At 48.3% G+C, this 25682-nt stretch overlaps 12 protein-coding genes across 12 annotated transcripts; 7 read left to right on the top strand and 5 right to left on the bottom strand.

Moving 5' to 3' along the window:
• Positions 1-418: 418 nt before the first annotated feature.
• On the bottom strand, positions 419-2190 carry STI1 (Hsp90 cochaperone STI1; the record flags this gene model as incomplete). Its single annotated transcript, XM_076687059.1, has 2 exons — positions 419-2107; positions 2173-2190. 2 exons carry the CDS (start codon positions 2188-2190, stop codon positions 419-421), a joined length of 1707 nt encoding a protein of 568 aa, XP_076538707.1.
• Positions 2191-3667: 1477 nt separating this feature from the next.
• Positions 3668-5845, top strand: MCM5 (MCM DNA helicase complex subunit MCM5; the record flags this gene model as incomplete). Its single annotated transcript, XM_076687058.1, has 1 exon — positions 3668-5845. The coding sequence occupies one exon, from the start codon at positions 3668-3670 to the stop codon at positions 5843-5845; it is 2178 nt and encodes a 725-aa protein (XP_076538706.1).
• A 168-nt stretch (positions 5846-6013) lies between these two features.
• On the bottom strand, positions 6014-7396 carry TRVA0_049S00518 (F-box protein; the record flags this gene model as incomplete). The annotated part of the gene is made up of 1 exon (XM_076687057.1): positions 6014-7396. The coding sequence occupies one exon, from the start codon at positions 7394-7396 to the stop codon at positions 6014-6016; it is 1383 nt and encodes a 460-aa protein (XP_076538705.1).
• Positions 7397-8589: 1193 nt separating this feature from the next.
• RSC6 (Rsc6p) lies at positions 8590-9891 on the top strand (the record flags this gene model as incomplete). The annotated part of the gene is made up of 1 exon (XM_076687056.1): positions 8590-9891. One exon carries the CDS (start codon positions 8590-8592, stop codon positions 9889-9891), a length of 1302 nt encoding a protein of 433 aa, XP_076538704.1.
• Positions 9892-10903: 1012 nt separating this feature from the next.
• THR4 (threonine synthase THR4) lies at positions 10904-12436 on the top strand (the record flags this gene model as incomplete). The annotated part of the gene is made up of 1 exon (XM_076687055.1): positions 10904-12436. The coding sequence occupies one exon, from the start codon at positions 10904-10906 to the stop codon at positions 12434-12436; it is 1533 nt and encodes a 510-aa protein (XP_076538703.1).
• Positions 12437-12824: 388 nt separating this feature from the next.
• On the bottom strand, positions 12825-14996 carry YSH1 (cleavage polyadenylation factor subunit YSH1; the record flags this gene model as incomplete). Its single annotated transcript, XM_076687054.1, has 2 exons — positions 12825-14909; positions 14964-14996. The coding sequence occupies 2 exons, from the start codon at positions 14994-14996 to the stop codon at positions 12825-12827; spliced, it is 2118 nt and encodes a 705-aa protein (XP_076538702.1).
• Positions 14997-15527: 531 nt separating this feature from the next.
• On the top strand, positions 15528-17525 carry TRVA0_049S00430 (pepsin-like aspartic protease; the record flags this gene model as incomplete). Its single annotated transcript, XM_076687053.1, has 1 exon — positions 15528-17525. One exon carries the CDS (start codon positions 15528-15530, stop codon positions 17523-17525), a length of 1998 nt encoding a protein of 665 aa, XP_076538701.1.
• Positions 17526-18078: 553 nt separating this feature from the next.
• MRX11 (Mrx11p) lies at positions 18079-18612 on the top strand (the record flags this gene model as incomplete). The annotated part of the gene is made up of 3 exons (XM_076687052.1): positions 18079-18210; positions 18264-18350; positions 18400-18612. The coding sequence occupies 3 exons, from the start codon at positions 18079-18081 to the stop codon at positions 18610-18612; spliced, it is 432 nt and encodes a 143-aa protein (XP_076538700.1).
• Positions 18613-19304: 692 nt separating this feature from the next.
• TRVA0_049S00386 (uncharacterized protein) lies at positions 19305-20003 on the top strand (the record flags this gene model as incomplete). The annotated part of the gene is made up of 1 exon (XM_076687051.1): positions 19305-20003. One exon carries the CDS (start codon positions 19305-19307, stop codon positions 20001-20003), a length of 699 nt encoding a protein of 232 aa, XP_076538699.1.
• A 165-nt stretch (positions 20004-20168) lies between these two features.
• PHS1 (protein tyrosine phosphatase-like domain-containing protein) lies at positions 20169-20904 on the bottom strand (the record flags this gene model as incomplete). Its single annotated transcript, XM_076687050.1, has 2 exons — positions 20855-20904; positions 20169-20799 (listed from the first exon to the last, which is right to left on the bottom strand). Exon 2 carries the CDS (start codon positions 20787-20789, stop codon positions 20169-20171), a length of 621 nt encoding a protein of 206 aa, XP_076538698.1. The 5' UTR covers positions 20790-20799; positions 20855-20904.
• A 104-nt stretch (positions 20905-21008) lies between these two features.
• Positions 21009-21818, top strand: ERJ5 (Erj5p; the record flags this gene model as incomplete). The annotated part of the gene is made up of 1 exon (XM_076687049.1): positions 21009-21818. The coding sequence occupies one exon, from the start codon at positions 21009-21011 to the stop codon at positions 21816-21818; it is 810 nt and encodes a 269-aa protein (XP_076538697.1).
• Positions 21819-22869: 1051 nt separating this feature from the next.
• SAP190 (SAPS family protein) lies at positions 22870-25353 on the bottom strand (the record flags this gene model as incomplete). The annotated part of the gene is made up of 1 exon (XM_076687048.1): positions 22870-25353. The coding sequence occupies one exon, from the start codon at positions 25351-25353 to the stop codon at positions 22870-22872; it is 2484 nt and encodes an 827-aa protein (XP_076538696.1).
• Between the last annotated feature and the right edge of the window lie 329 nt (positions 25354-25682).

The raw sequence follows: 25682 nt of genomic DNA, 5'->3' as shown, positions 1-25682 counted from the left end.
TGATGAACAGAAAGAGACGATAAGCGCCCATGGCCCGGTGGCGCCGAAGGTTAAGTGAGTTAACTTGATTGGGACCAATGCTGCGGCGGGCGCGGCGCCCGTGCGGCTCGCCACGCCGCACGGGTCTCGGTGTACATGGGGGGCCAGTCCCCCAAACCCCCCCTTAGCACCGCTTCGCGGAGGAAATTGTGGATAGATAGCTAAGTTCTCCGCGAAGCGGAGCCACGGGGGGTTTGGGGGGCTGGCCCCCCATGTATGGCACATTCGAGGGCCAAGTGAGGAAGAGACTTAGCGTAGATGGTTAAAGCTCTCCGCGAAGCGGAGCTACGGGGGGTTTGGGGGACTGGCCCCCCATGTATGACAGGATTGTGGAAGATAGTGATGCATTCATAATACTTATATAACAAGAAAACGTAAATTATCGCGTTCGGATGACACCGGCAGCAATGAGAAGGTTGACCTTTCGGGCAATTTCTGGGTTCTTCATGTGGTCTCGGAGGGCGGCCGGGTTGTTCTGCGCCTGCTGGAGAATGGAGTTCATAATTGGATCCTGCAGGATCTCAGCAACCTCAGGGTCCCTAGACACCCGCTCCAAGGTCTGTTCTGGAGTCTCGCCCTCGACGTGCTGGAATCGGCTAGTGGCGGCCTTCATATAAATATCTTCAATCTCTCGCGTGTGCTTGCCCTCGGTGTCGATTTCTCGCGCCTTCTCGAGGGTATCGATGCACTCCTTGTATTGTCGCATGATCATCTGCGCAGTAGCCTTTCGCGTGTATGCCTTGAAGAAGGTGGGGTCCTTGGAAATGGCAGTGTCGCAGTCCTTGACCACGTCTGGGTAGTTCATGAGCTTCAGGTAGGCGACGGCTCGGTTTCCGTAGCCTCGCGGGTCTTCTGGAGCCCGCTTAATGGCCTCGGTGTAGTCCTTGACCGCTTCTGGCAGGTCGCCGGCCTTGAGCTTGGCATTACCGGCCTCTCGCGCCTCGTCGGCCTTGACTGGATCAATGTACTCCTCAGCCTCCCGCTTCTTGAGGTCTTTTTCGGCCTGTCGCAGCTTATTGAGCGTGTCTGGCGTTCGGTGCTCCGTCAGAGACTTGTTGAAGGCCTCAATGGCGCTCTTGTAGTCGTCCTTCTTGAGGTAAGTGCTGCCAAGTCGCGCATAGGTCTTGGCCAGCAGCTTGTAATCAGCAAACACCTCTCGCCCGTACTCAATAGCCTTGGTACAGGTAGCAACGGCGCCATCGAAATCGCCCTTTTCGTACTCAGCAGCAGCCCGGTTGTTCAAATACGTAATATCCTTCTTGAGCTCCCACGCCTTGTTGTAGTGCTCAATTGCCTCGTCGAACTTTCGCTGCTTATACAGAGTGTTACCCAGAGCCTTTTCTTCATCAGCCTTGGCCTTATCTTCATCCACTGGCTCTTCTTTCTTTGGTTCTTCCTTCTTGGGCTCCTCTTTCTTAGGGGGTTCCTTCTTCTCTGGCTGGGGGGCATCTGGCATAGCAGTGTCCTCTTCCTGGCCCGGCCGAGTAGGCAAATCAATGCCAAGGATTACAGAAATGGCAGTCATGAGTCGCGGATCCTGCTGTGCGCCGCTCAAAACAGCCATTGGGTTGGTCTGCATCTGCTTGATCTTCTCAACAAAGCTGGGATCATTGGCAAACTCTCTAGTCTTGGGGTTAGTCGCCAGCTTCGTCCAGATCGCTGGGTCCTTGAAGATGTCGCCCATGCCCATATCGGCGCTGGTACCGTCAGCAGCCGCCTCCCGGTCAATGGCGCCCAAAACGCTATCAAGACCAGACTTGGCCTGCGCATTGTTAGGATCGATCTTCAATGCCTCCTCGTAGGCGTCTTTGGCAGCCACAAGATCGCCTAGGCCAAATTGAGCCGCACCGACTCGGCCGTAGCCCTTGGACCATTGCGGGTTGATCTTGACGCACTCCTGGGCGTCCTTGAGAGCCTGGTCATACTGTCGCATAGAGGAGTATGCAGCAGACCGGTTGGAGTACAGCACGTGGTTTGGTGTCTCCGACGCCTCAATGGCCTTGGTAAACATCTCCACCGCCTTGGTGAAGTCTTTCGCCGAGAACGCGGCGTTGCCTTCTGCTTTGAACTGTCATCGGTTAGTAATCATATCATTCCGCTAGTTATCCAAACCCGCCAATTACTAAGACTTACCTTATCAGCCTCCGACATTGCTTGCGAAGATAGAAACTGGGGATTATTTTGTTTGTTCCAACAGCGAGGGAGAGGAGTTTCGTTTTTATGTCGCTGTCGGGGGTTCCCGCCGTGAAGGTTCCAGAACCTCATGGAACCACCACATTTACGCAGAGTTTTATTCCTACAGCGTATATCCCAGCACACACCATCATTACCAGGCACGAAGCCATAGCTATTTTATTTTGCAGTTGTTTATATGTTTGTAGCTTTGGATTGATTTCTGGGGCTCTGCCCCAGACCCCGTAGTTGGGGGGTGGAACCCCCCAAATCCCCCCTTTTTGGGGTGTCAATTGGGTGCTTTATAAGTACAGTACCATAACGACTGTTGAGGTACTTCTTTTCCGGCTAAAAGTGGGCTTCTGTAGTAGCTTGAATTGGCAGTTAATTGTAAACTGTTTTATTCTGTAATTTAATTGTGTCAAATTGCTGCAATTGTTTCGAATATCTCGGTACTCCTACCACATATCTAACGGCTACTTCTGGTTGTAATCTAGATTCCGTCCAAGGTACCAGCAGAAGTTATATGCACAGGTTGCTAGTCAGCCATTTTATTCAAATGTATCACAAGATATCAAATAATCAAATACTACCGGCCTTGGCTGTTCTGTTCAATGGCTTGTTGGTACAGCTACAATGATTGCAGTTCACAGCCCAGAACTTTTCGATTACTGATGCCAACCTGTTCAGTCTGTTTGAAATCTGTTTAAAATTACAGTAAAGAATCCACTGTGGGGTTGTTATATGCCCAAGATAGCGATTAGATACTGCTAGTACCAAATGAGCCCCTATGCAGCTGTGTAATGCATAGCGTCTCTTGGTCCCGGAGCTGATTACCCGTTGCCAGATGTCTGACTCAAAAACAGTATATTGGTGTATTGTAACGACTTAGCTCGACTGGCCAAGCCGCACTTGCAGTACCAATTGTCAATTCAATAACTATCTCTACTGCCATACAACTAAGATCAGGTCAGTGTTAGCCTCTCATACCCGGTTTTAAATTGTCTACACCTCGGCTTGGGTTAAGCTCAAAGCCTTATCTAAGAGTCCAATATTCCTCACGTACACATTGATCTTTATATAGGTAAATATTTGGAGTAACTGGAGTAACTGGAGTAACTGGACTAGCTGTGGTAGCTGGAGTAACTGAGGTCACTGGTATAACGAACAAATGGTGTGGTTTCCACGGCAACAGCTGAATTACATCTTTTACTAACTATCACTACAGCAACGGGGGGAGGGAGGAGCCACCAATAACGGAAAAACGCGTGCAAATTATTTTCCTGTTTAGGAAGGCACTTTATTGGTTCACGACGCGTCGTAAGGGGTCGCTTGCGCAGTCACCCGCCAACCACCACACAACGCGAAAAATTACACGACGCGTCTCCCTCATTTTTCACACTTCCACACTACATCACCACTGAAATAAAAAAAAAAAATAGAAATTTTGGCGTAAATGTCGTACGATCAGCCTCGAATCTACTCCACCAGTGTCCTTCCCGGCGAGGAGACCTCTGAGAGCACTTTCGCCGAGGTTCAGACCCAATTCCGCTACTTCATCCTCGAGTTCTGGATCGATAACAGCTATATCTACCGAGATCAGCTGAGAGAAAACGTCCTAATCCACAACTACTCCCTAACGGTAGACGTTGGACATGTGCTCGCTTTTAATGAGGATTTGGGACAGAGACTCGTGGACGAGCCTGGAGACATTCTGCCGGTGTTTGAGCTCGCTGCTAAGGAAGTCGCACAGAGAATCGTGTACCCTGCCAATGAGGAAAATGATGCGACTAACACCCCAAAAAAGTCCATCCCTATGATTCAGATCATTCTCAAGTCCAATTCAAGTCTCACTCTCGTCCGGGACCTTAGTGCCAACTACATTTCCAAACTGGTACGAATCCCAGGTATCGTCATCGGAGCTTCTACCCTGACCTCCAAGGCCCAGACTCTGCATCTCATATGCCGAAGCTGTCGTCATCTTCACACACTGGACGTAGGTGGCGGGTTTGCTGGTGTTAATATGCCCAAGAGGTGCCTGGGTGACAATCCACCGGGTGGTGAGAAGAAAAACTGCCCGCCAAGTCCATACGTCGTGGCCCACGACAGGTCTACCTTCTACGACCAGCAAATTTTGAAGCTGCAAGAGGCCCCAGATATGGTTCCAGTCGGAGAAATGCCCCGGCATATCTTGCTGTCTGCTGACAGGTACCTAACAAATAAGGTCATCCCTGGTACGCGGTGCACGGTGATGGGAATCTACTCTATTTACCAAAACAAGGTCAAAGGTGCCGGTAATGTGGCCATTCGTAACCCTTATGTCCGGGTAGTCGGCATTCAGACCGAGCTGGAGCATGACAGCCAGAGTAATACCGTATTCACTGAAGAAGAAGAGGAGGAGTTCTTGAAGATCTCGCGGACTCCAAATCTGTACGAAGTGTTTGCAAGCAGTATTGCCCCATCGATTTACGGCAACTTGGATATAAAGAAAGCCATTGCGTGTCTTTTGATGGGTGGGTCAAAGAAGATTCTGCCGGACGGAATGAAGCTGCGAGGAGACTTGAACGTGCTCCTGTTGGGTGACCCCGGTACCGCCAAGTCTCAGCTGCTCAAGTTCGTCGAGAAAGTGTCTCCAATCGCTATTTACACATCTGGTAAGGGTTCCTCCGCTGCCGGTTTGACTGCATCTGTTCAGAAGGACACCTCTACGCGAGAGTTTTACCTCGAAGGCGGTGCTATGGTGCTTGCTGATGGCGGTGTCGTTTGTATTGACGAGTTTGACAAGATGCGAGACGAAGATCGAGTGGCTATTCACGAAGCTATGGAACAGCAGACTATTTCGATCGCCAAGGCCGGTATTACTACTATTCTTAACTCACGAACTAGTGTTCTTGCTGCGGCGAACCCGATTTTCGGTCGGTACGACGACTTGAAGTCTCCTGGTGAGAACATTGATTTCCAGACGACCATTCTGTCGCGATTCGATATGATCTTTATTGTCAAGGACGACCACGACGAGAATTATGACCAGACAATGGCGAAGCACGTTATGGACATCCACATGAACAGAACCAATGCTACGGAGGCAGTAGGCGAGATCCCAATCGACAAGATGAAGCGGTACATTTCATACTGCAGAGCCCGATGCGCTCCACGCCTTTCGCCAGAGGCTGCTGAGAAGCTGGCGTCTCACTTTGTGGACATTCGAAAGCAGGTGCATCAGAAGGAGATCCAGTCCAACGAACGGTCGTCTATTCCTATTACTGTCCGACAGCTTGAGGCGCTGGTTCGAATCACTGAATCTATTGCAAAGCTGCATCTCCAGCCAATAGCTACTGTTGAGCATGTTGATGAGGCTATTCGGCTGTTCTTTGCATCTACTATGGACGCTGTTGGACAGGAAGGTAGCGAGCGAAAGGAGCTTGTTCAGGAAGTCCACAAGATTGAAGAAGAGCTTAAGAGACGACTGCCAATCGGATGGAGCACTTCTTATCAGACACTACTGCGAGAGTTTGTGCATGGCGGAAAAGGCTACCAGAAGCATTCACTTGACAAGGCATTGATGATTTTGGAACGAAGAGAGACGATTCAGTTCAGGCATCAGAGGTCCAATATCTTCCGGTCCGGTGTTTAATCATACGGCATTTTTTAATTTATTCTACCCCAACTCTTCCAAATTTGATATATTACTAGTGATTTAGTGTATTAATGGAGATAATATGTTTCATGACACAACCTATAACGTTATATGAAAGGACATTGGTTATATACAAGAGGATAATGGTTATATACAAGAAGGAAATTACAAAAATTCTGCCGAGTCGTAGAGTCTAAAGTATTGACCAAGAAGCACCCAATTATGGCCAAACTTGGCCTTGATCTCACCAAGTCGAGGAGTAACAACATAACAAAACGATTTCGTCAGCATCGAGACGGAGCCATTTTCACCCAATATCTTGACAGTTTTTTCCTGCTCTGATATTACAACGCCCAGTCGTCCGGAATCTTCAATAACGCATCCTGCTAGGGGTGAAATAGGAACACGCATAATAGGGTTCCTGGGGAAGAGACTGTCAATTGCCTCTTTAGCGCATACCGTAGTTGATTCGCTTTCGTGCACGTTACCTGGCTGCTTCAGCTGAAATGAATCGCTTTTGAACTCGATAAATGTGCCCCTGGTTTCAAAGATAGCGTTCGCGGCAGCCGCGACACGCGCCGTATCAGCAGTTGATCCCGAAGCGCTGTATAAATAGGTAATCATCGCGCAAGAAGCGTCCTTGAGCCCTGCCCATTTAATACGTCTCGCCTGTACCCACTCATTGAACTGTGATTCAGCCATAGTCTCTGGCTGGTCTTTGAGGAGCAAGTAAAACGGTTCGGATTCTTTAGTGGTGATTTCAACAATACCTGTCCAAAGCAGTCCACAGTCCTGTATCCAAGGCTTCGCGGCGTATCCAATTGCTCTTAGTGCCATTGTTACCGTGTATAAATGCGCCAGCGACCTGTATTGCATGCGTTCGGTCATGGTTCCGGTCATAGTAGGGAGGCTCATTATTAACACAACGTGATTCGCGAGATCGGAGGAGAGCTTCCGGGGGTCTAAGTTAGTGGCATTGCGATAGCTACTAGCGAGCAAATCGACCATGGCGTTAATTGACGGCAAGTTGGACGAGAAGGTGCATTCAACTGCCGGGAACAGATCAACTACATCATATTGATCCGGGTTTTTGGCGAACTCGGCCAGAACCTCGAATATCCTCTTTCGCCTGACGAACTTTAGCAGTTCATGGGCAATGTATCCCTTTCTTAGGAATGAGCCATTCGTTGAGCGGTCGCGAAGTTTAGTCAACCCATGGAGTGCCTGGATGCCATATTTGGCGATTTCTGCTAGCCCAGCGTCCCAGTCGCATTGTTTGCTTGCGATGCGGTCAATTGTCTCTTTGACTTGGTGGTTAACTCGGTTTTGGTTGTAGTAGAATATCCGCGGGGCTGAAAGCACTGGTATCTCGGTTTTCAGCAGCCCCAGCTCGCTATAGAGGGAACTGGAGAATTGCCTCCATAGCCAGCTGTACTGTCCCGCTTCGTGGAAAGCACTACAAGTCTGGTCCACGGCTAGGATATCGTCTACGCAGTAGCCAAATATTTCCTGCAATATCTCGTTTGGAAGTCGATTTACTAGTATCATACTAAACTTCTACTATTAATGTATTGAAGAGCAGGATCGCCTTCTATTATACGGTATTTATTTGTCAGCCTTTATAACTATAAATGCGATCTAGGCAAGTCCAATACTGCAATAGTACGCTAAACGGTAGGCGTGAGACAGCTCTTCAAGTGACCCTACATGCTCACCAGACGACATACGTACACACTGGACCATCATATTCGATCAACTTACATAGACATACGGGGTATATTCGATCGGCTTACATATTACAAAGAGCTGGTACGTTCCGCTGCATTGATGAGCCTCGATTCTGCAACCTACAGTCCCTTTCAAAGAGAGTTTATATCATCACCGTGACGATCCCCGCAAATCCACAAAATTGCGGGGTCTCCGGTACAAGACCACGAGTGAGACTGTCCTCGCTACGGGTCTTCGCCTACCGACACTACGTACTCGACATTATGTCTACCGTACATATGTCTACATATGTAATGAAGATGTCTCTGCTTTCTGCCAGTAAATGAAATCGCGTATGCACGAACTCTATGCCATGCAGGGCGAGAAACAAAGGGCTGAAGTCCGCAATATGGCAATGTTCGTGTATGACCTGCGCACGCACTATTACCACTATGGCTCGCCACTTCTTTCATTCCTATCCACTTACATATCATTGGAATGAACTACCAGGTAAATAAAACAGCAAACGCAATGGCTAATAAAGCTGGGATTAACCCCAAGCCATACGTAGAGCCATTCTAGCTCTTCAATGGCTAGCCATATCATCAGAAGAGATAAAGTACGAGCAATTGTAGGGGATTACAAGGTACTTTTGCTTTGTAGTTGTATTGTCCCTTCTCTACAGCAATACTCGCCCGCATAAAGACGGACAATGGAAAAAAAGAATACGCGTAAGCTCTTCGATCCACTGTGTCGTAATTGAAACCTTCAGTTGCTGCGACAATGGCGCGCTTCACAAACCTTGAGTGAACTACCGTTAATTTTCTGGATTTTAGTTGGGAGTTTTATTTTCCGCTCCAATAACGTTAGCTAGGCGAATTTTATACAAATCCCAGCGAAATAACGTTAGCGCGCCCAAAATTTGTGGTTGGGAGAAATTTCAGCCCACCACCTCGCGATTCAAAACCACCCCCTCCAAGTTCGCGTTAGGTGAAGTTCGCGTTGAGAGAATAATGGCGACTCAATACAACCGAATGGCGGCACAGCAGGCCGGCATGGCGCGAGGAAACATGCCCCCGAACCGCATGGGTGGCGGCCGGGGTGGCCAGCCGCAGACAAACGGGTCCGTAGAGACACAAATGGCCCAGAACCTGTCGCAGCACTTCCACAAAAAACCGACGTCGCGGACGCTGCCTGAGCGAGTGGGTGAAATCATCCCCGAGGCGAAGTTGTACAAAGACCTCGAGCAGGCCGAGCGGCGTCTTGACGCGACGATCAGCCGCAAGCGGCTCGACTTGCAGGACTCCCTTGCGCGAAGCATCAAGAAGACGGACACGCTGCGAGTGTTCATTTCCAACACGGCGATTGAACAACCGTGGCAGAGCGAGGCGAAGCTCGACAGCAATGCGTTTGATTTCGACACGGGCATGCTGCCGTCGTGGAACCTGCGGATCGAAGGTCGGCTCGTCAACGACGAGCCAGCCGACTCTGCGACGCGACGCAAGTTCAGCACGTTCTTCACGAGTATCATTGTAGAGCTGGAGACATCGGATGATGTACCGGCGCCTCCAGAGGGTAACATCATTGAGTGGCACGAGTCGCAGAACATGGGCCCGAGCGTAGAGTTTGACGCGCTGGACATTCGGCGCAAGGGCGACCGTAACGTGAATGCGCGGATTACAATGCAGCTCAAGGAGTACCCGAACCGTTACCGACTGTCTGATGGGCTCTCGAAGCTGCTGGCGATTGACGAGGATACGAAACCGGGTGTAGTGGTTGCGCTGTGGCAGTACATCAAGTTCCACAAGCTGCAGGACAACGAGGAGAAGCGGATCATCCGGTGCGACCAGGCGATGCGCGAGGTGTTTGGCAAGGATACAATCACGTTCCCGCAGATTATGGAGCTCATTTCGCACCATCTCAACCCGCGGGAGCCGATTGTTGTGGACTACACCGTTCGTGTGGACCAGGAGTCGACCATGGGCGAAACGGCGTTTGACATTACTATTGAGGTGGATGATCCGGTGCGCGTCGAGCTGGGCAAGGTGCTGGAGAACTGGTACTCGAACCAGAAGGATATTTTCGAGCTTGACGACCAGATTGCTATGACTGTAGAGGCGCTCAACTCGTCGCGGCTGAAGCGAGACTTTTATGCGCAGCTGGCGGAGAACCCGGCAGAGTTCATTCCAAAGTGGGTTGCGTCGCAGGCCAGAGACTTGAAGGTCATTACCAGTGATAAAGGGTTCGACGAGGAGGAGGTGCGGCGGTCAGAGTTTTATAACGACGAGCTGCTAGGCCAGTCGATCCATTACTTCCTTAACACTCCCAAGGTCTAATAATTTTTTGTATCTATTTATTTATATATCCTTTCCTCCACGAAGCGTAGCTCGAATACACCCACTGGAGTGTATTTGGGGGGACCAGTCCCCCAAAACCCCCCTGAGGCTCCGCTACGCGGAGATCAATTGGTTTCCTCCACGAAGCGGAGTCATGAGAGCTCGAGTGCATTCATCAAAATGTAGCCACCAATAGACTAGAGTATCATCATTATGGGAAAATCAAACGAATGGAGAGTTGGTCTATCCACAGTCTCTCTCTGGCTTAAAATAAAGTCTTTTTTATTGAAAATTTATAGCCATCATGGTATATTGTTGAATCGTTTATGTTCTTGGATTACTCCTTTTTGCTCTAGGCAATTGGCTTTATCAAGATCATCATTACTGGTATTATTCCAGAGTAAGTAAAGCTTCTGGTCTTTATTCCCCTTTATCAAATAAATGCCGGTGTCTGAGTGACAATTACCTGGTACATACCGGTATTCAGCAGTCCGGGAACTACAGTAATGAAATGTCTACTCAATTAATTAGATAAAAAAAGATATATATATGTAAGTCATCAAATTTAAATTAGCATAACATTGAATAATAATAATAGTCCCTTTTTATATTACCAATGGTAATTGGCGCACATTTGATAGAAGATCCTCCGCGAAGCGGAGCTACGGGGGGTCTGGGGGGCTAGCCCCCCAGGTTCCCTTAAAGCCAAAGCCGATTACGCAGTTGTACCTTAATAAATACAGCGGGCTGGGCCGCCATTAATATTTCAGCCTACCAAATAGGGTACAATGTACTGGTGATGCTCGTATAGCACCAATTACCAAAGGCTAAGTGGTTGGAGATGCAGCCAATGACACAGCCGCGTGGGACAGCCGCACCACCGACATCGGAGAGGGACTTCGTCAATAAGTGACTCAATAAAGGTCTGCATAAACGTAAGTCCGCCTTGGCTTAAGCAGTGAATTGAAATCCTCTTTCTTTCTATTTCCTCGGAGAAAATTCACCAAAAAAAATGTCCAGCTCGCAGCAGTATATCTCGACTCGGTCTTCTGGTGCCGAAGTGCTGAATTTTGAAGACGCCGTCATTCGGGGCTTGGCTCCAGACGGAGGCCTCTACATCCCCAAGAGCATCCCGAAAGTGGACTCAGCTACGCTGAACTCATGGAAGAACAAATCTTTCCAGGAATTGGCCTTTGAAGTGCTGTCGCTGTACATTTCCCGTGCCGAAGTCCCGGCCAAGGACCTGAAATCGCTCGTCGAGCGGTCCTACTCCACTTTCCGGGCCCCAGAAGTGACTCCAGTGCGAGAGCTCAACCGGGAAAAGAACCTCTACCTGCTGGAACTGTTCCACGGTCCAACCTACGCTTTCAAGGACGTAGCTCTGCAATTTGTAGGCAATCTTTTCGAGTATTTCCTGGCTCGAAAGAATGCGGGTAAAGCCGAGAACGCTCCAGACCGGGATATCGTCACTGTCGTCGGGGCTACTAGTGGAGACACTGGCTCAGCTGCCATCTACGGCTTGAGAAACAAGAAGGATGTTTCCGTATTCATTCTGTACCCCACTGGCCGAGTTTCGCCCATCCAGGAGTCCCAGATGACCACAGTTCTGGACCCCAATGTTCACACTGTGTCGGTCAATGGCACTTTTGATGACTGCCAGGACCTGGTGAAGCAGGTGTTTGCTGATACCGAGTTCAATGCCAAGTACCACGTTGGCGCAGTCAACTCCATCAACTGGTCGCGAATCCTTGCTCAGATGACCTACTACTTCTACGCTTACTTCCAACTGCTCAAGGCCCGGGGTGATGATTGTAAGGTGCGATTTGTTGTTCCTACTGGCAACTTTGGCGATATCCTGGCTGGCTTCTATGCTAAGCGAATGGGGCTTCCAGTCGATGAGCTGGTCATTGCTACCAACTCAAACGACATTCTGTACCGATTCTTCCAGTCTGGGTCTTACTCCAAGAGCGCTGGAGCAGGTGAGAAGCCAGTGGTGCACGCTACTATGTCTCCAGCTATGGATATCCTTGTTTCTAGCAATTTTGAGCGGTTCCTATGGTACGCGGCTCGAGAGAACGCTGCCCAGAGCGACGCTGAGGCCGGTAAGATTGTTAACCAGTGGATGAGTGAGCTAAAGACCAGCGGTTCGTTCACGGTGCCAAAAGCCGTTTATGCTGCTGCCAAGAAGGAATTTTCGAGCGAACGATCCTCCGACGAGGATACTACTAACACCATTAACCGAGTTTACACGGAAATCACTCCAAAGTACATTCTTGATCCTCATTCTGCTGTCGCTGTTCACGCTGCTCTTAGAAGGTCTGATGCCGACCAGTCGGCCGCTTATGTCGCACTGTCTACTGCTCACCCAGCCAAATTTGCCGATGCCGTGGATGTTGCTCTTAAGGGTCAGGAGGGCTATGATTTTGAGAATGTTCTGCCGCAGGAGTTCAAGGACTTTAGCAAGAAGGAGAAGCGGATCATTACTGCCAGCAAGCCAGATGTCTCCATTATCAAGGATATCATTGTCAAGCAGCTTTCCAAGTAAGTCTATGAAATGTCAAACAGCTTTCGCCTATAAAATGTATTTAATTGCCAATTGCATCGAAATTCCCGTCTATTATATATTGTAAACATGTGCTTTACCTAAATCAGTTACAAGCGTAGCTGTCCTCCGCGGAGCGGAGCCCAAGGGGGGTTTGGGGGGACTGGTCCCCCCATCTATATACTACCGAAGAAGTTCTTCCAAAATCTTTATTACATGTAGTTGCAGAAGACCAAGACCAACTCCCTGGTACGACTATTTGTTATAGTTCCCTTATACTGACGAATACAATACAATACAAAGCGCTTTTATGAATTTGGCACGATTATCCAGATAGTATATTATGCTATAACAATAAATATTTTAATTTTTGGTTAGTTCATTGCATAAACTAAGAAAGTTCGACAAGCTTATCAGCATTCTGAGCCAACGGAGCAACGGTATTAACAGCTCGCTCCAAAAGATTAACTACCCGGTTCTTAAGGGCGGCTGCCGGACACTCAACACTGAGATCGTCAAACTTGATTACGGCCACTTTACCGTCCATGGTGATCGTCGCAGTCTTTTTATCCTCCGCCAGCTCCAATCCATCACCAAACTGGGCCCTCAGCAGTCCCGCAATTCGCGTAATACGCGTCTCCGTAGAAGTATCCGCATGCTTGCCGGAACATGAACAAGAAGACAATTTCACTGAAGCTGGCGATGAGTCGACAGAGAGAAGAACCGCCAACACTGAGTCTGCAATTGCGTCATTCATAACATTCGCTTCCCACTCAATGGTCGACTTGTGGCCCGAATGGACTATGGAAATCGTCCCCATCACCAAAAACTCTGTCACTTCCTCGCTTGGGGTCGAAACTTCAACATCGCCAAACATCTGCTGAAGATGGTATTTAATAAGGTCTGGACCTGCATCCACAATGACAGTCTGTTTCTCTGTAACAATGCTAGTAGTCAACCCAGCGTACTCTCGCAGATCTTTAACATGCAACAGCTTGAGGTGGAAATCCTTCTCCACCAACACGCCAGACACGATCTTTCCATCCCCCGGCGGTTTATCAGCCAAAGCACCAGTCACCCGTGCAACCTTGACACTTTTGAAGGGAATTTCAAGTTCGTAGCAGTTCTTCGGGTTGTAGATCTTGACTTCGTGTTCCGTGCCCTTTCTATCCGAGTACTTGCTCATCAGGGCACTCTTAAGACGGCCCATGTTCGTATGCTCTCCGTGAACCAGGATAATGTTGTGAGGGTTAACAAGCTCGATGAAGCCCGAGTTCTCTACAAAGTCTACGTGGGCAGCAAACGAGAGCTCTTCGATCTGCAGCCGTCTAGGGATCTTCACTTCCGGGTTCTTAACCGACGGAATTTCAGTTGGCTCGTTGATGATGCTCTTGGCCATGGTTCCTTCGACAGAGTAACCCGTGAGGAGGAGAATATTCTTAGGATCTGGGGCCCACCGCTCAAGCAGTTCTCGCGACACACCGTTCTGGAGCATACCCGGAGCAGCCACCATGACACTAGGGCCGAAATCATCAAACCTATCCAAGGATCTGATATTCTTTATATGCTTGAAAAGGAATGGATTTGTTCCTGCGTCCCGGAACTTCTTTTTGAAGTTGTCGTTCATCATGTTGGTATACGTCTGGAAGACTGCCATGCAACGCCGTGCCAAAGCGGACGCGTAGTAGATAGGAACCCCTTCCAGGTCCTGGTGGTTGCCCCAATACTCGTCTAGAATAAGCAAAATCTCCTGAGCTCGCCCTAAAGCGAACACAGGCAGCAAACACCGCCCGCCTTTCTGAATAGTAGAGTGAATTAGCTGAGTAAGTCTCGTCTCTCGCTCAGCTCGCGGTCTATGGGTAGCTGTACCGTAAGTAGATTCAGTGATAAGGATATCCGGCCTCTGAGGGGGAACCTCTGCCTGGTTCAAGTGTCTATCTTCCTCGCGAGAGTAATCTCCGGTGAAAAGCACTTTGACACCACCAATTTCAATCAAGTACATAGCCGCTCCTAGCACGTGTCCTGCGTGGTAAGCTGTGAACTTAATACCATTCACCTCCATAGTCGAGTGGAAATCAATTGCCTCAATTCGATAGAAAGAGCTGTTCAAATCCTCCTCCGTGTACAGTGGTGCCGAATCCGGGTCAGCGCTGACTTTTACAAAGTCGGCCAAAAGCCACCGATAGATAGCCTTCGTTGGATGGGTCATGAAGACGCGTCCTTTGAAATTGGTGTGTTGCATGACGTATGGTAAAGACGCCGCATGATCCAAGTGGAAATGGCTGATCAGGAGAATGTCGACCGTAGACAGGTCATACTCATCGTAGAACGGTAGGGAGGCCATTCCGGAGTACGCTGGGTGCACTCCCGCATCTAGCATGATCGTCTTGCCTTTATAGCTTATGATATGGCAACTCCGGCCGACTTCGTTTCCGCCGCCAAGCGCGACGAATTCGAACTTGTCAAAGTCGTCAACCTATAATGTTAGACTTCTAGTTATTAAAATCGATTTTGGAAACGACAAACTTACCGGCTCGTCTTCGCTAGGGCGTTTTGCTGCCATTCTTTACTGTTCTTCGAGGACTCGTCGATTTGTCGTCGGTTCAAATGTCACTTTTCGTGATCCGGTCACGTGTTTTGGGACATGTCAGCCGCGCCCAACTTTGATGCACTATGATTAAGCGTGGCAGGTACATTTAAGCCTGTATATTATAGGGCATTGTACGGGTTTTTTGATCTGTTAAGGTAGTGTATGTAGAAGAGTTACTTGTGGCCCCAATAGTAGAGCTTTTTTTTTATTGCGGAAACTTTTTGCACTTTTTGGGGGGCCTTTGATCACATATAGTTTATATGGAGCCAGTACCGGTAGTACCATACTGATCTCATGTTCTTTGCTCTTTTGGAGTTGGAGGAGATTAAGAGCTAAAGAAGAATTGATAGCAGCAGGTGAAAACCGTAAAACGGCGCTAGGGGGATGGCTGGAGAAATGTAGATAACGGTTGCCCTGTTACGGTTGTATAGAGTTGGATTACTGCGGGGAAAGAATAGAGCTAATTTCGAGTATATATCATACCATTGTAAGCCTGCAAGTGTAATGCCTTTGCTATTGATCGAATTTTTTTTTTCAATGAAGTGGCTGACTGTTGTGTGGTTAATTGCAGCGGTAGCGCATTGCAACGAAGGTGAGCACCACCAACATCAGCCAATTGCTGGAGCCAACCAATGGGCGCCAAGCGTTGAAGCTGAATTGGCACAGCATGTTCGCAGGGGGCCAGCTTTGGTCGGTGACCTGGACCCGGAACAACGCTCTCCACATCATGAGCAGCCTCTGGTACAACAACCCCAAGTTCAACAGCCTCAAGTTCAACAGCCTCAAGTTCAACAGCCTCAAGTTCAACAGCCTCAAGTTCAACAGCCTCAAGTTCAACAGCCTCAAGTTCAACAGCCTCAAGTTCAACAGCCTCAAGTTCAACAAGTTCAACAGCCCCAGATGGCACAACCCCAGGCACAACAGCACCATGAGCAACCTCAACAGGTTCAGCAGCCCAAATACAACATCCTAGAAAAAGACAAACATGGACATAGTAAAGCGAATAGTATCGCTGAAAAGGCACGCCAGGTTGTCCAGGACACGAAAGATAATATTGACGGAGTGTTACCCGAACATCTCGACGCTGAGGCAATTGTCAACAACATGCGCAGAGAAGCAATTCAACAGTCACTGAAAGAAAAATCCAACAAGTTTGCCGCAAAAGCCAAGGATTCAGTTGAATACACCGGCTCCGCTATGAAGAGAGGCATTGCGCAACTCAAGGCGACTCTTGGTCCACTCATGGGCAAGTTCTTCGCCCCCACTTCTAACGACAACCAAATTCCCGGGGGAGTGATCAAGGCACCAGTAGTCAAGAAGCCTCTCCCCCGGGAAACCCGTCGAAGCCTGAGTAAACGAGCTCCGATCTCGGGAAACCTGGAAAACCTTGTGGATTTCTATACAATAACCGTGGAAGTCGGGAGTCCTGGCCAGAAAGTCGAACTTCTCCTTGATACAGGATCCAGCGACTTGTGGGTGTACGGCCCAAACGCTTCTAGTGACCCAACAATCCCTCATTTTGATCCTGGAAAATCGGCGACCTGGCACTCTAACCAGACGCGGTTTCATATTAACTACGTTACAGGCTCTGCAACTGGTGAGTGGGGCACAGACGTGGTCAATATCAATGGCGCAAAGGTGCAGAGTCAATCTCTGGCAGTGGTGACTCGTGGCAACAGTCTAGAAGGAGTTCCTGGTCTTATGGGAGTTGGCCTCACTGCGCTAGAGTCTAGCAATAGATTTTTCTTTGGCCAGTACTCAAATGTGCCTATGTCGCTATACCACCAGGGGTATATCAAAAGTCCAACTTACTCCCTCTACCTTGATGATGTAGGCGCCCAGTCTGGGTCTATATTGTTTGGAGGAGTTGACCACGCAAAGTACAAGGGTCAGCTTTATTTATTCCAGCGTACTAGCTCCATGGCATTCGATGTTAGAGTAGACTCTCTAAGCGTTGATGGTCAGAATGTGGGTCAATTCACGGCTACCCTAGACTCGGGCACATCTTTAGGGCTCTTACCTAACAGGGTGCTGCGTCCGTTTACCGACCGGCTCAATCTGCATTACGACGACAGCTCAAAGTCCTACTATTATAACAAGAATGAAAAGATGCCGGATCACAAGATTGATTTTGTGTTTTCAGGGGTCAAGTACACTCTCAAAACGAGCGACCTGCTTGTTGATAGTTCCAAATTGGGCGATCCATTCTCGCAAGGCAGGTTGATTTTTGGATTCCAGTCGTCAAACGACAATAGCAACGCAGTTATCCTCGGAGACGTGTTCCTCAGAAAGTTTTATGTCGTTTATGATTGCGCTCATGCACAGATCGCCATGGCTGAAGCAAGCTATAAGAATTCTAGCAGCATTCAAGCCATTGATAGCGAGTCATTCCCCAAAGCATTAAAAGCCCCGGGAGGCGGACGCAATGTTCCTGACATTGGTGGAGGAATTGGTGGACTCCTCGGTGGTATTTTTGGTGGAGGTGGTGGTCCAGGGAACTAATCGTTACCTTTTTGATTTACCGGGGTATTGCCATCAAATACCAGATACTGCACATATCGTAGTACCAGCGGTATGCATAGTTCATAGCACAGATCCGCTCTCATAAGCAAAAAAAAATTAATTGCCGTAATACCAGGAAAATCTATACATGGATCTCCGGCAGTCGTCTCGAAGTCGTATGTCGCGGGTTTAAAGTGATGCACGTGACCAATTTTTCGAAACCTCAAATTTCATCAAGCCACTTCCGATAACAGCTAGAAAAGACTAAACCATGTTTAGACTGGCGGCCCGACCCTGCGGCTACCAAAGACTCTTATACAGACCAAACTCAGTGGTCTGCCGAACTGTGTTCGGTGTGTCGCGAGCTTCTAAGCGGCCACATCACTTGGTGGACCAAACTCCGGCCCCGAAGAAGCAAGATGAAACTTTTGATATTAATGGTCAGCAGGTCGTTGACCTGTCAGCACATCCTATATTCAAGCGGCTGCCGAAATTTCTGCATAAGTACGCAGTCAATTTTGCAAATACGCCAGTCTCTCATGTGACTTCCTTCATGATCCTGCATGAATTCACCGCCATTGCTCCACTATTTGGTCTGTGGGGGCTGTTCCATTATGGTGGTTTCATTCCATCTGACCTACCGGAGTGGTTGACTACTTCGGGAACTGATTTCATTAAACTACTGGTAAGTGATCTGTCGCCTGACATGTCATATTGGGTGCTAACATATTAAATTAGGCTGAGCGAAATAAGTGGGATTTTGGAACGGCAGAGGAGTCTGCTAGGATTATCCTTGAAGGTGCAGCCGCCTATGCAATTATCAAGGTAAGTTAATGCTCTGGTTAAAAAAAAAGCCCCAAAACTAACGTGGTAGATATTATTGCCCGTTCGAGCTGCGGTATCATTGTTCCTTACTCCATGGTTTGCTCGAGTCGCGGTCATCCCATTCTCGAGGCTGTTCAGGTTCTTGGTGCCCAAGCGAAATCTGCAGCCAAAGCCTAGAGACGACAAGCTTCTTGAGCAGGAACTAAGAGATTCCTCCAAGCTGAACATTAAGGAGCAGGACCCTAACAAGCCTTCTCTTTAACTGTAACCATAGAACTGTTCTATATATTGGGGGTCTATTATTTAATGAGTAACATGTAAATATCAAATCTTTTTACTTTAAATTGTTCAATTGGTTCTCGATTTATGTATATCCTTTCAATAACCCCAGCTACTTATGTCATTATCATGATCCCCTAACACCTTCCTCCACTTAATCCTTTACACATATGCATTCTGCACAGCCATTCCTCGATCTCCTTACGTTTCCGTCTTTCAGAAGCATATTATTGGACTGAACTTGAGCTACTCAAACTATTACTACCAGTTAACTGCAGTATCCAGGTGATATCGATATGTAGTGAAGTTCGACGATCCATTCTACAGTACTGTAACGGCCCTCATAGCTCTTCCGATGTACCACACACGTTATCGAAATTTACATAAGCAATTTATACCTGTATAGAATTCTAGCAGGCTGAAAATCAACCAAGAAATTTCAAAAATAAATAGCGCCAATGTACCGGTGAATCGTGATGAGCATTCTAATATGGCAAGGTGATGATCGGACGTTGTGTCCGGGGTCAACATCCCCCGAACAATACAGTATTATTGATGAGGAATCGAATATTAATAGTAGGGCCGCCTGGAACAGGCAAAATATCACTAGTAAAAGGACTGACTGGGTCAGTCCCCCCTGGTATAGAAGATGGACATGCCGGGCTGATTCATCAGATGGTCATATCAAATAAATACTACGAAGCAACGGTGGACATTTGGATCGACGAGTTTGACGATGATGGAAAGCAATGGAGCGAAGTTTTCGCCAGCGAAGAGGCCTCAGAAGCACGAGAAGTTATTGGCTCTGTTATTGCGACTTTTGACCCGAAAAACCCGCTTTATAAATCGCAACTGGAGAGCATCGGACGCTTTATTAGCAGGTTAGAAGACGAAGAGTGGGACGGATCAGCGTTTGCAGTGTCCGAAGGCCCTTTACAACAGGAAGCAGATGAAGATTGGCTGTTTGATTTGGGCATGGAACACGTTAACCAGCTGGCAGAGTCGAAAAAGTTGGATAAAGACGGCATTGAAAGGATAAAGGAGGGACTGGAAGCCTATCCCTGGCCAACTAACGACGGTTTCCAAGAAGTGGAAAATCAACCAGACGAAGGTAGCAGCGAGACTAAACTTGAAAAAGAGAATGGTGACGAATTCGATGAACCACTAACGAAAGAGGATGTCGACACGTTTTACGAGCTGGTCAAGAAACTCAATTACACGGAATCGATGATTGACTCTGAGGAGCGGGTGGACAAGCTGGATGAGTTTATGAAAAAGCTTGCCATCGCCAAAGAGCATGCTCAGAATGTCGACAACACTCAGAAAAAGCAGCTGTCTGAACAATTGGCTGATGAACTCTTGAAGCTCATATAATTTATCATATAATTTATTACTTGTACTTCTGCTATGGAGTGTTTTCGAGGGCCAGCCCTCGAGCTCCCGTGGCTCCGCTCCACGGAGTAAAGTAGTTCAATGATCAATTATAACCATTTATAATACAAGGTTAGTTTTGTTAAATTGGAGTTCTCTAATTGAGGATTATTCCTGTTTAACAGGTCGCTTGCCAAGGTTCTTCATGACCCGTCGTCGTTGCTTGATCATGTGGGTGTACATAACGTAGAACCCTGGAATATAAATAAGCAGAACGGCCTTGAGGAAAAGCGCATATCGCGGATCAAACGCCTGAGCGTCGTCCAGAGCGAAGTACGCCAACAGAACCTCGCTACCCGCACCCAATGGATAGAGCACGAAGAACGCATTGTATCGCAGCCACACAATCGCCTTTGGAACGGACCCTCGAGCCAGGTTCAACGCGTAGTAAGAGTACCGGATGACTTCGGTAACAGACCACGCAAACACCATGGTCGAGTAAATGGGGGACTGAGCAACCTCCGGGAAACGGTCAACCACACCCCATACCAAGAGCAGTCGCGAGGCAATCTGCATCACCGTGGTGACAATTGGCGACTTCACCAGGCCCAGGGCTGAGTGGACGGCCTCCAGCAGAGCAGCAGTCTGGACATTTCGCGTAAACTCTGCCATGCCTCCAGCGACAAACTTAGGGCCCACCAGTGGGTAGAGCACCAGCAATCGCACCAAAACACATCCCCAGAAAAACGCGCTCAGCGTGTTATACGTTATAAGGTATCCTTTAATCATTACTAGCTATCTAATTCGGGTTATATTAGCGCAATTTCAATAGTTTCGCACTTCAACAATCTTACAGATATTTTTTTGTGAATTCAACAATATTTTTGGTGTATTTTCGAGAACTCAATATTGCAGAAAACAATAAAAGATTGGGGATTAAAAGATTTTGTCGTTGCGAGTTTTAAACATTTTTCAAACTCCGTTGGGTTTTGTTGACGTGTTCACCAAATGCGACTTGTGTGGTGGTGGCTCGTGGCCGTGATGGCCGCCTTGGCGATGGCGTGGTCCCCTGAGGACCGCGAAATCTTTGCCCTTCGCGATGCATTGCACAGAGACATTGGTGAAGTGACCTTTTACGAATGGATAGGGGTCGAAAGGGATGCTTCGGACGCTGATATCGCAAAGGCATACCGTAAGCTATCCAGAAAGATCCACCCCGATAAGAACCCTTCTAAGAAGGCTACCGACCGGTTTGCTCGGCTGGGGTTGGTCAACAAGGTGCTGAGGTCGAGCAGAAGGGAGAGATACGACTTTTTCCTCGACCATGGGTTCCCACGGTGGAAGGGGACCGACTATTACTACTCGCGATACCGTCCTGGGTTTGGCTCGGTCATTGTGTTTCTGTACTTGTTGATTGCTGTAGCCCAGTACTGGTTTAAGAAACTGACGGCCAAACAGCATCGAAAGCACATGAATTCCGTCATTGACGAATGTAAGCACCTGGCCTGGTCAGGAGGTCTTCCTACTACCCAGCGTAAGGTTACGTTTGAGAATGGCAAGACGTTTATGGTTTACCCAGGGGGCAAGGTTGCTTTGGTAGATGAAGATGGCGAGTATCCATTGGATTTGGAAGAGATCAAGGACCCGCAGTGGTCCGATACGGTTCTTTTTAGTTTGCCCAAGAAGCTGTATTCTTTCATACGGTCTTCGAAGGAGGAGATAAATGAGAGTTCCGAGAAACAGGACCCCGAGCCAGCGAAAAAGCAGAAACTCAAGCCAAAGCCAGCGACCAAGGTTGGTGCCAGGAGACGAAAGTGATGTATTCTATTCTATTACTATTTTGTAATTCTACTAGTTATTATTACTCATTTATCCATTTACTATTAGGTACTTTGAAGAAGACTGTTATTTTCTTTATCTCATCAGTATCTATTATGATCATGATTATAAGCTAATGATCGGTTGCAAGCTTCCCGTATAATACACAGAGATGAACTCGGGAGAAACGTAAGGTACGACCCCTGAAACGGTTGTGCATGCGGCTCACTGCGGCTGAGACATGCAAATCTGCTTTATATCATCGCTACCAATCACTACATAGCCAGAATAATATTTAAATCATGCTCCTCTTCTTTATATAGTAAATAATTATCCCCTGTATCACTGTTGGAATATGTTCGGGGAATGCTTATGGGTACAATAGGGGGGGGGGGAGGGGTTCCGGGGGTACATATCCCCCCTGGGTCAGTAAAAATTGAGTTCTTTTCGTATATTCTCTCGTAGAATTACTCGAGAAACAATAAGTTTTCCCTGAGTCTGTATTCAAGATTTTAATTCTCCTATGGCGGGCGGTTGTTCAATACTATCGTTCCGTTAACCATCGTTTAAGGAACATCGAAAAGGCAAATTCATTATCAGGCATATGATAACGACCCCTTGAGGTTCCCATATGCATTGCTCAATTGACTCTAAAAAGCGAATTCAAGTGGAGCACACCTGGAAGAGGCTGACCGAACTCAACCTTTGCTTAACTATAGTCACACAGCAGTACCATGATACTGATTTCCACTCTAGCTACTGGTAATGTACTACCGGTACTCTCTGTCTTCTCACTTTTAACATAACTCCCTAGCTTGTTGTATTAAGAGACCGGCCATTACTATGATACCTTCTTAATTGTTAGCTTGAAAGCTAATGGTTATCAAACTGATCTTGGCATCTCAAGAACGTTACTATCCTTCTAGAGTAACTCCAATTGTAACAACTTCCGGGGTAAAATGAAGTTACCAAAAAACTCCCAGCGATATCGCAATTATAATACGTAAATAATAAAAACTATACACTAAGGCATTACGAAACATTACAATTATTAAAGGTAGCTTGAATTGGTCATTAAACCGTGGTCGTCGTCATCATCCCAGCTGATCTCGTACGTCTTGTTGCGCCGCGTTTCTATGTCCGGACGGTCATCGTCATCGTCCTCGTCATCGTCATGGTGGCGCTTGTTTTCTTCGCCAAAACTGTGTCCCGCACTGGCTGCTAGCTTGTCATAGCCCGTTTCCTCGTCGTCATCATCGCCATACTCATCGCAGTCCTTACCCAAATTGTGGTCGTTAATCAGGTCGTCGGCATCGTCGTCTTCCTTATCAGGCAGCAAAATGCTATGGTGGTTCGGCCGCTCGTTTGAGTCCTCAGGCCGCACACCACCTAGCACTGTATTGTACATCTCTCGCGTCTTGAACAGCGTTTCTTGAACATAGCGCGTCCATTCTGGAGAGTTAACAGCCTCAACAACCAGCGGGCTAACAGACTCGGGCGGGTGTGCATCGGTGAACTTGACAATTTCCTCCGAAATCAGCGTCAGGTAGCCCATGTACCCAAGTCGCGTCTTGTGCTCCTTTTCGTACTCCTCGCAGTAGTCATGCGTCTTGCAAATGGCCTCGCATATCTTTGCCCGGCTAAACAGGTCAATGGCAATGTACCGGTTGTATCCGCTGCGCATGGGCCCATTGAGCACCTGCTGGACAATATCAAACACGACATTATGCAAAAAGTTGTTCCACGGAAACTCAAAGAACATGCGGAAAATCGTCGGAATGCAGTCGCTGTCGGCCAGCGCGATCTTTAGCTGGTCGCCCACAACCGGATTCGTTCGGATCGCCTCAGCTTCGTCGCTATTGGCCTTATCCCGCTGGAGATCCAAGTCCTCCAGGCCATTTTCAAGCGTCTTGTTCGGGGTCGTCGGGTCACCTTCTTTAGTAGCTGGAGTAGGCTCCGCCATCTCACTGTCAGAATCCCCGCTCTTTTGCGCTTCTTCAGTCTTAGAAGGCTCTTCCTGGGTGATATCTTGAGAAATGTCCATACTTGATGATGGGTCCTCGTCTTCCTTGGGCTTTTCAGAATCATCGAGTCTCCATTCATCCCTCGAATCGTCCGAATCCTCGCCGTAGCTCAATCGCGCCCGGGCAATGAGCTTCTTTACCCGCTCACGCTCTTCGTCACGCTCCCGAACAATCTCCTCGCCATTAACGTCATTAAGCAGCGCCATGTTGCTACAGTGCAGTAGCTCGGCAATCAGCTCGCAGATCTTGAACCGCTCAAACCCAAGCCGCTGAATAGTGCCAATGGGCGTCTCGAGGGTCTCGGCATGCTCCTTAGTCAACATAGCCTGGAACTGCGGAATGTGCTCTGCAAACAGCTTTAGAAGGGTTCCCAGGTACACTGGATCGCGGGGGCCCGGGGGATGTGATTTAATGGTGGTAAACGTAACAGGCACGTAGTCGTAATCCGAGTTGTTTTTACGAATGATCTCAATGACAATGCCGACCCCGGTCGCCAGACCGGTGCCTCCGTGGAGCATGAGTTTGACTAATTCTCGCACACAGGGTTCACTGACCAGCTCTCGCGACAGCTCATTGGGCCCAATTGTGTTGTTCTCCGCGTTGGAGTTGGCCGAAATGGCGACAAACGCCTTGAGGAAGTCGCCAGCGGCCGACTGGACACCGGACGGCACCTCAGGCCCCAAAAACGAAATGAGCGACGGTATCAGCCTCTGCTGCTGCAGGAAGTCAATAATGCCCGTAGAGTTCTCGCACTTATCTGAAGAGATGATTTTGAGCAGGAAATCCATGAGCGGTGGGTTGTCAATGTGCTTCATAAACCGATCAACCAAAGTCATCTTGTGCCTAATAAACGCCAGCATCTCGTCTGTCTTCTTATCAAGCAGGTGCTGGTTGATTTTGGTGAAAAACGACGAATACGTCGAGTCCAACGGCTCATCAAAGTCCAGGAGCTTCCATATCTCATCAATCAGCTCCTCGCTCTGCATTAGGGCCTCCGTCAGGCTCCATACATCGGCAGACAGAATTTCAGCGCATATCTGCGCGTACCGCTGCTTCACCTCGGTTTCATCCTCTTCGTACCCGTGGCTCAGGTCTCCTGCATTGTAACTATCGTCACGGTCATCATTGTGACAGCTCTCGCCTTTAAGAATGCGCTCTTTGATCTCCTCAAACGTCTCCGCGGGCTGCTCGGGAGGAGTCGCTAGCGGCATTTCCTCATCCGACGACACGCTGAGGTCCCCCGCGCCTTCTTCATCCTTTGCTGGCTCGTCTCCTCCTTTCTTTGAACCAGAGGAATCGGCCCCGAGAGCCGGATCTACGAGATAGCCCACCATTTGGGCCATCACCTCGGGCGCTCGCAGGTACTCCACGAGCCGGGTGTTGGGCGCCATGAGCTCCTGTAACAGCTCGGGCTCATTAAGCAGCTCCTCTAGCGAGTGGTCCGGCTTGTCGAGGATCTTGTCAATGGCCGATATCGCCGAAAACCCATTGCTTATCCGCCAAAATGTCATCCTTGGCAACTAGACACTGATAAATGAAGCGTATTTTTGCACGCACTGGGTAGAAAAGAGACTCAAAGCGCCAGCTCCGCTCGTTGGGTGTTCTTTGTGGGCCGCGCTGGCAGGGTGCATAATTGTGTGTGGTGATTTGGCCTCCCACCCCTAATTCCGCTGCACAGAAACACCACTTGCCTCACCATGTATCGGATCAGGGAAAACAGTGTTTCGCTTACGTTTGGCTGTCAAAATCTGTTCAGACTGTCCAAGCTCCAAAGTATGGTCAAATTATGGCCCAATTATGATAATATTTGCTAGATTTTACAATGGTTAGTTCAATGGAA

Source organism: Trichomonascus vanleenenianus, assembly GCF_965637985.1.
Source record: "Trichomonascus vanleenenianus strain CLIB 3782 genome assembly, contig: TRVA0_049S, whole genome shotgun sequence".
Classification (NCBI taxonomy): domain Eukaryota; kingdom Fungi; phylum Ascomycota; class Dipodascomycetes; order Dipodascales; family Trichomonascaceae; genus Blastobotrys; species Blastobotrys vanleenenianus.
This window is presented reverse-complemented; position numbering and strand designations above follow the sequence as displayed.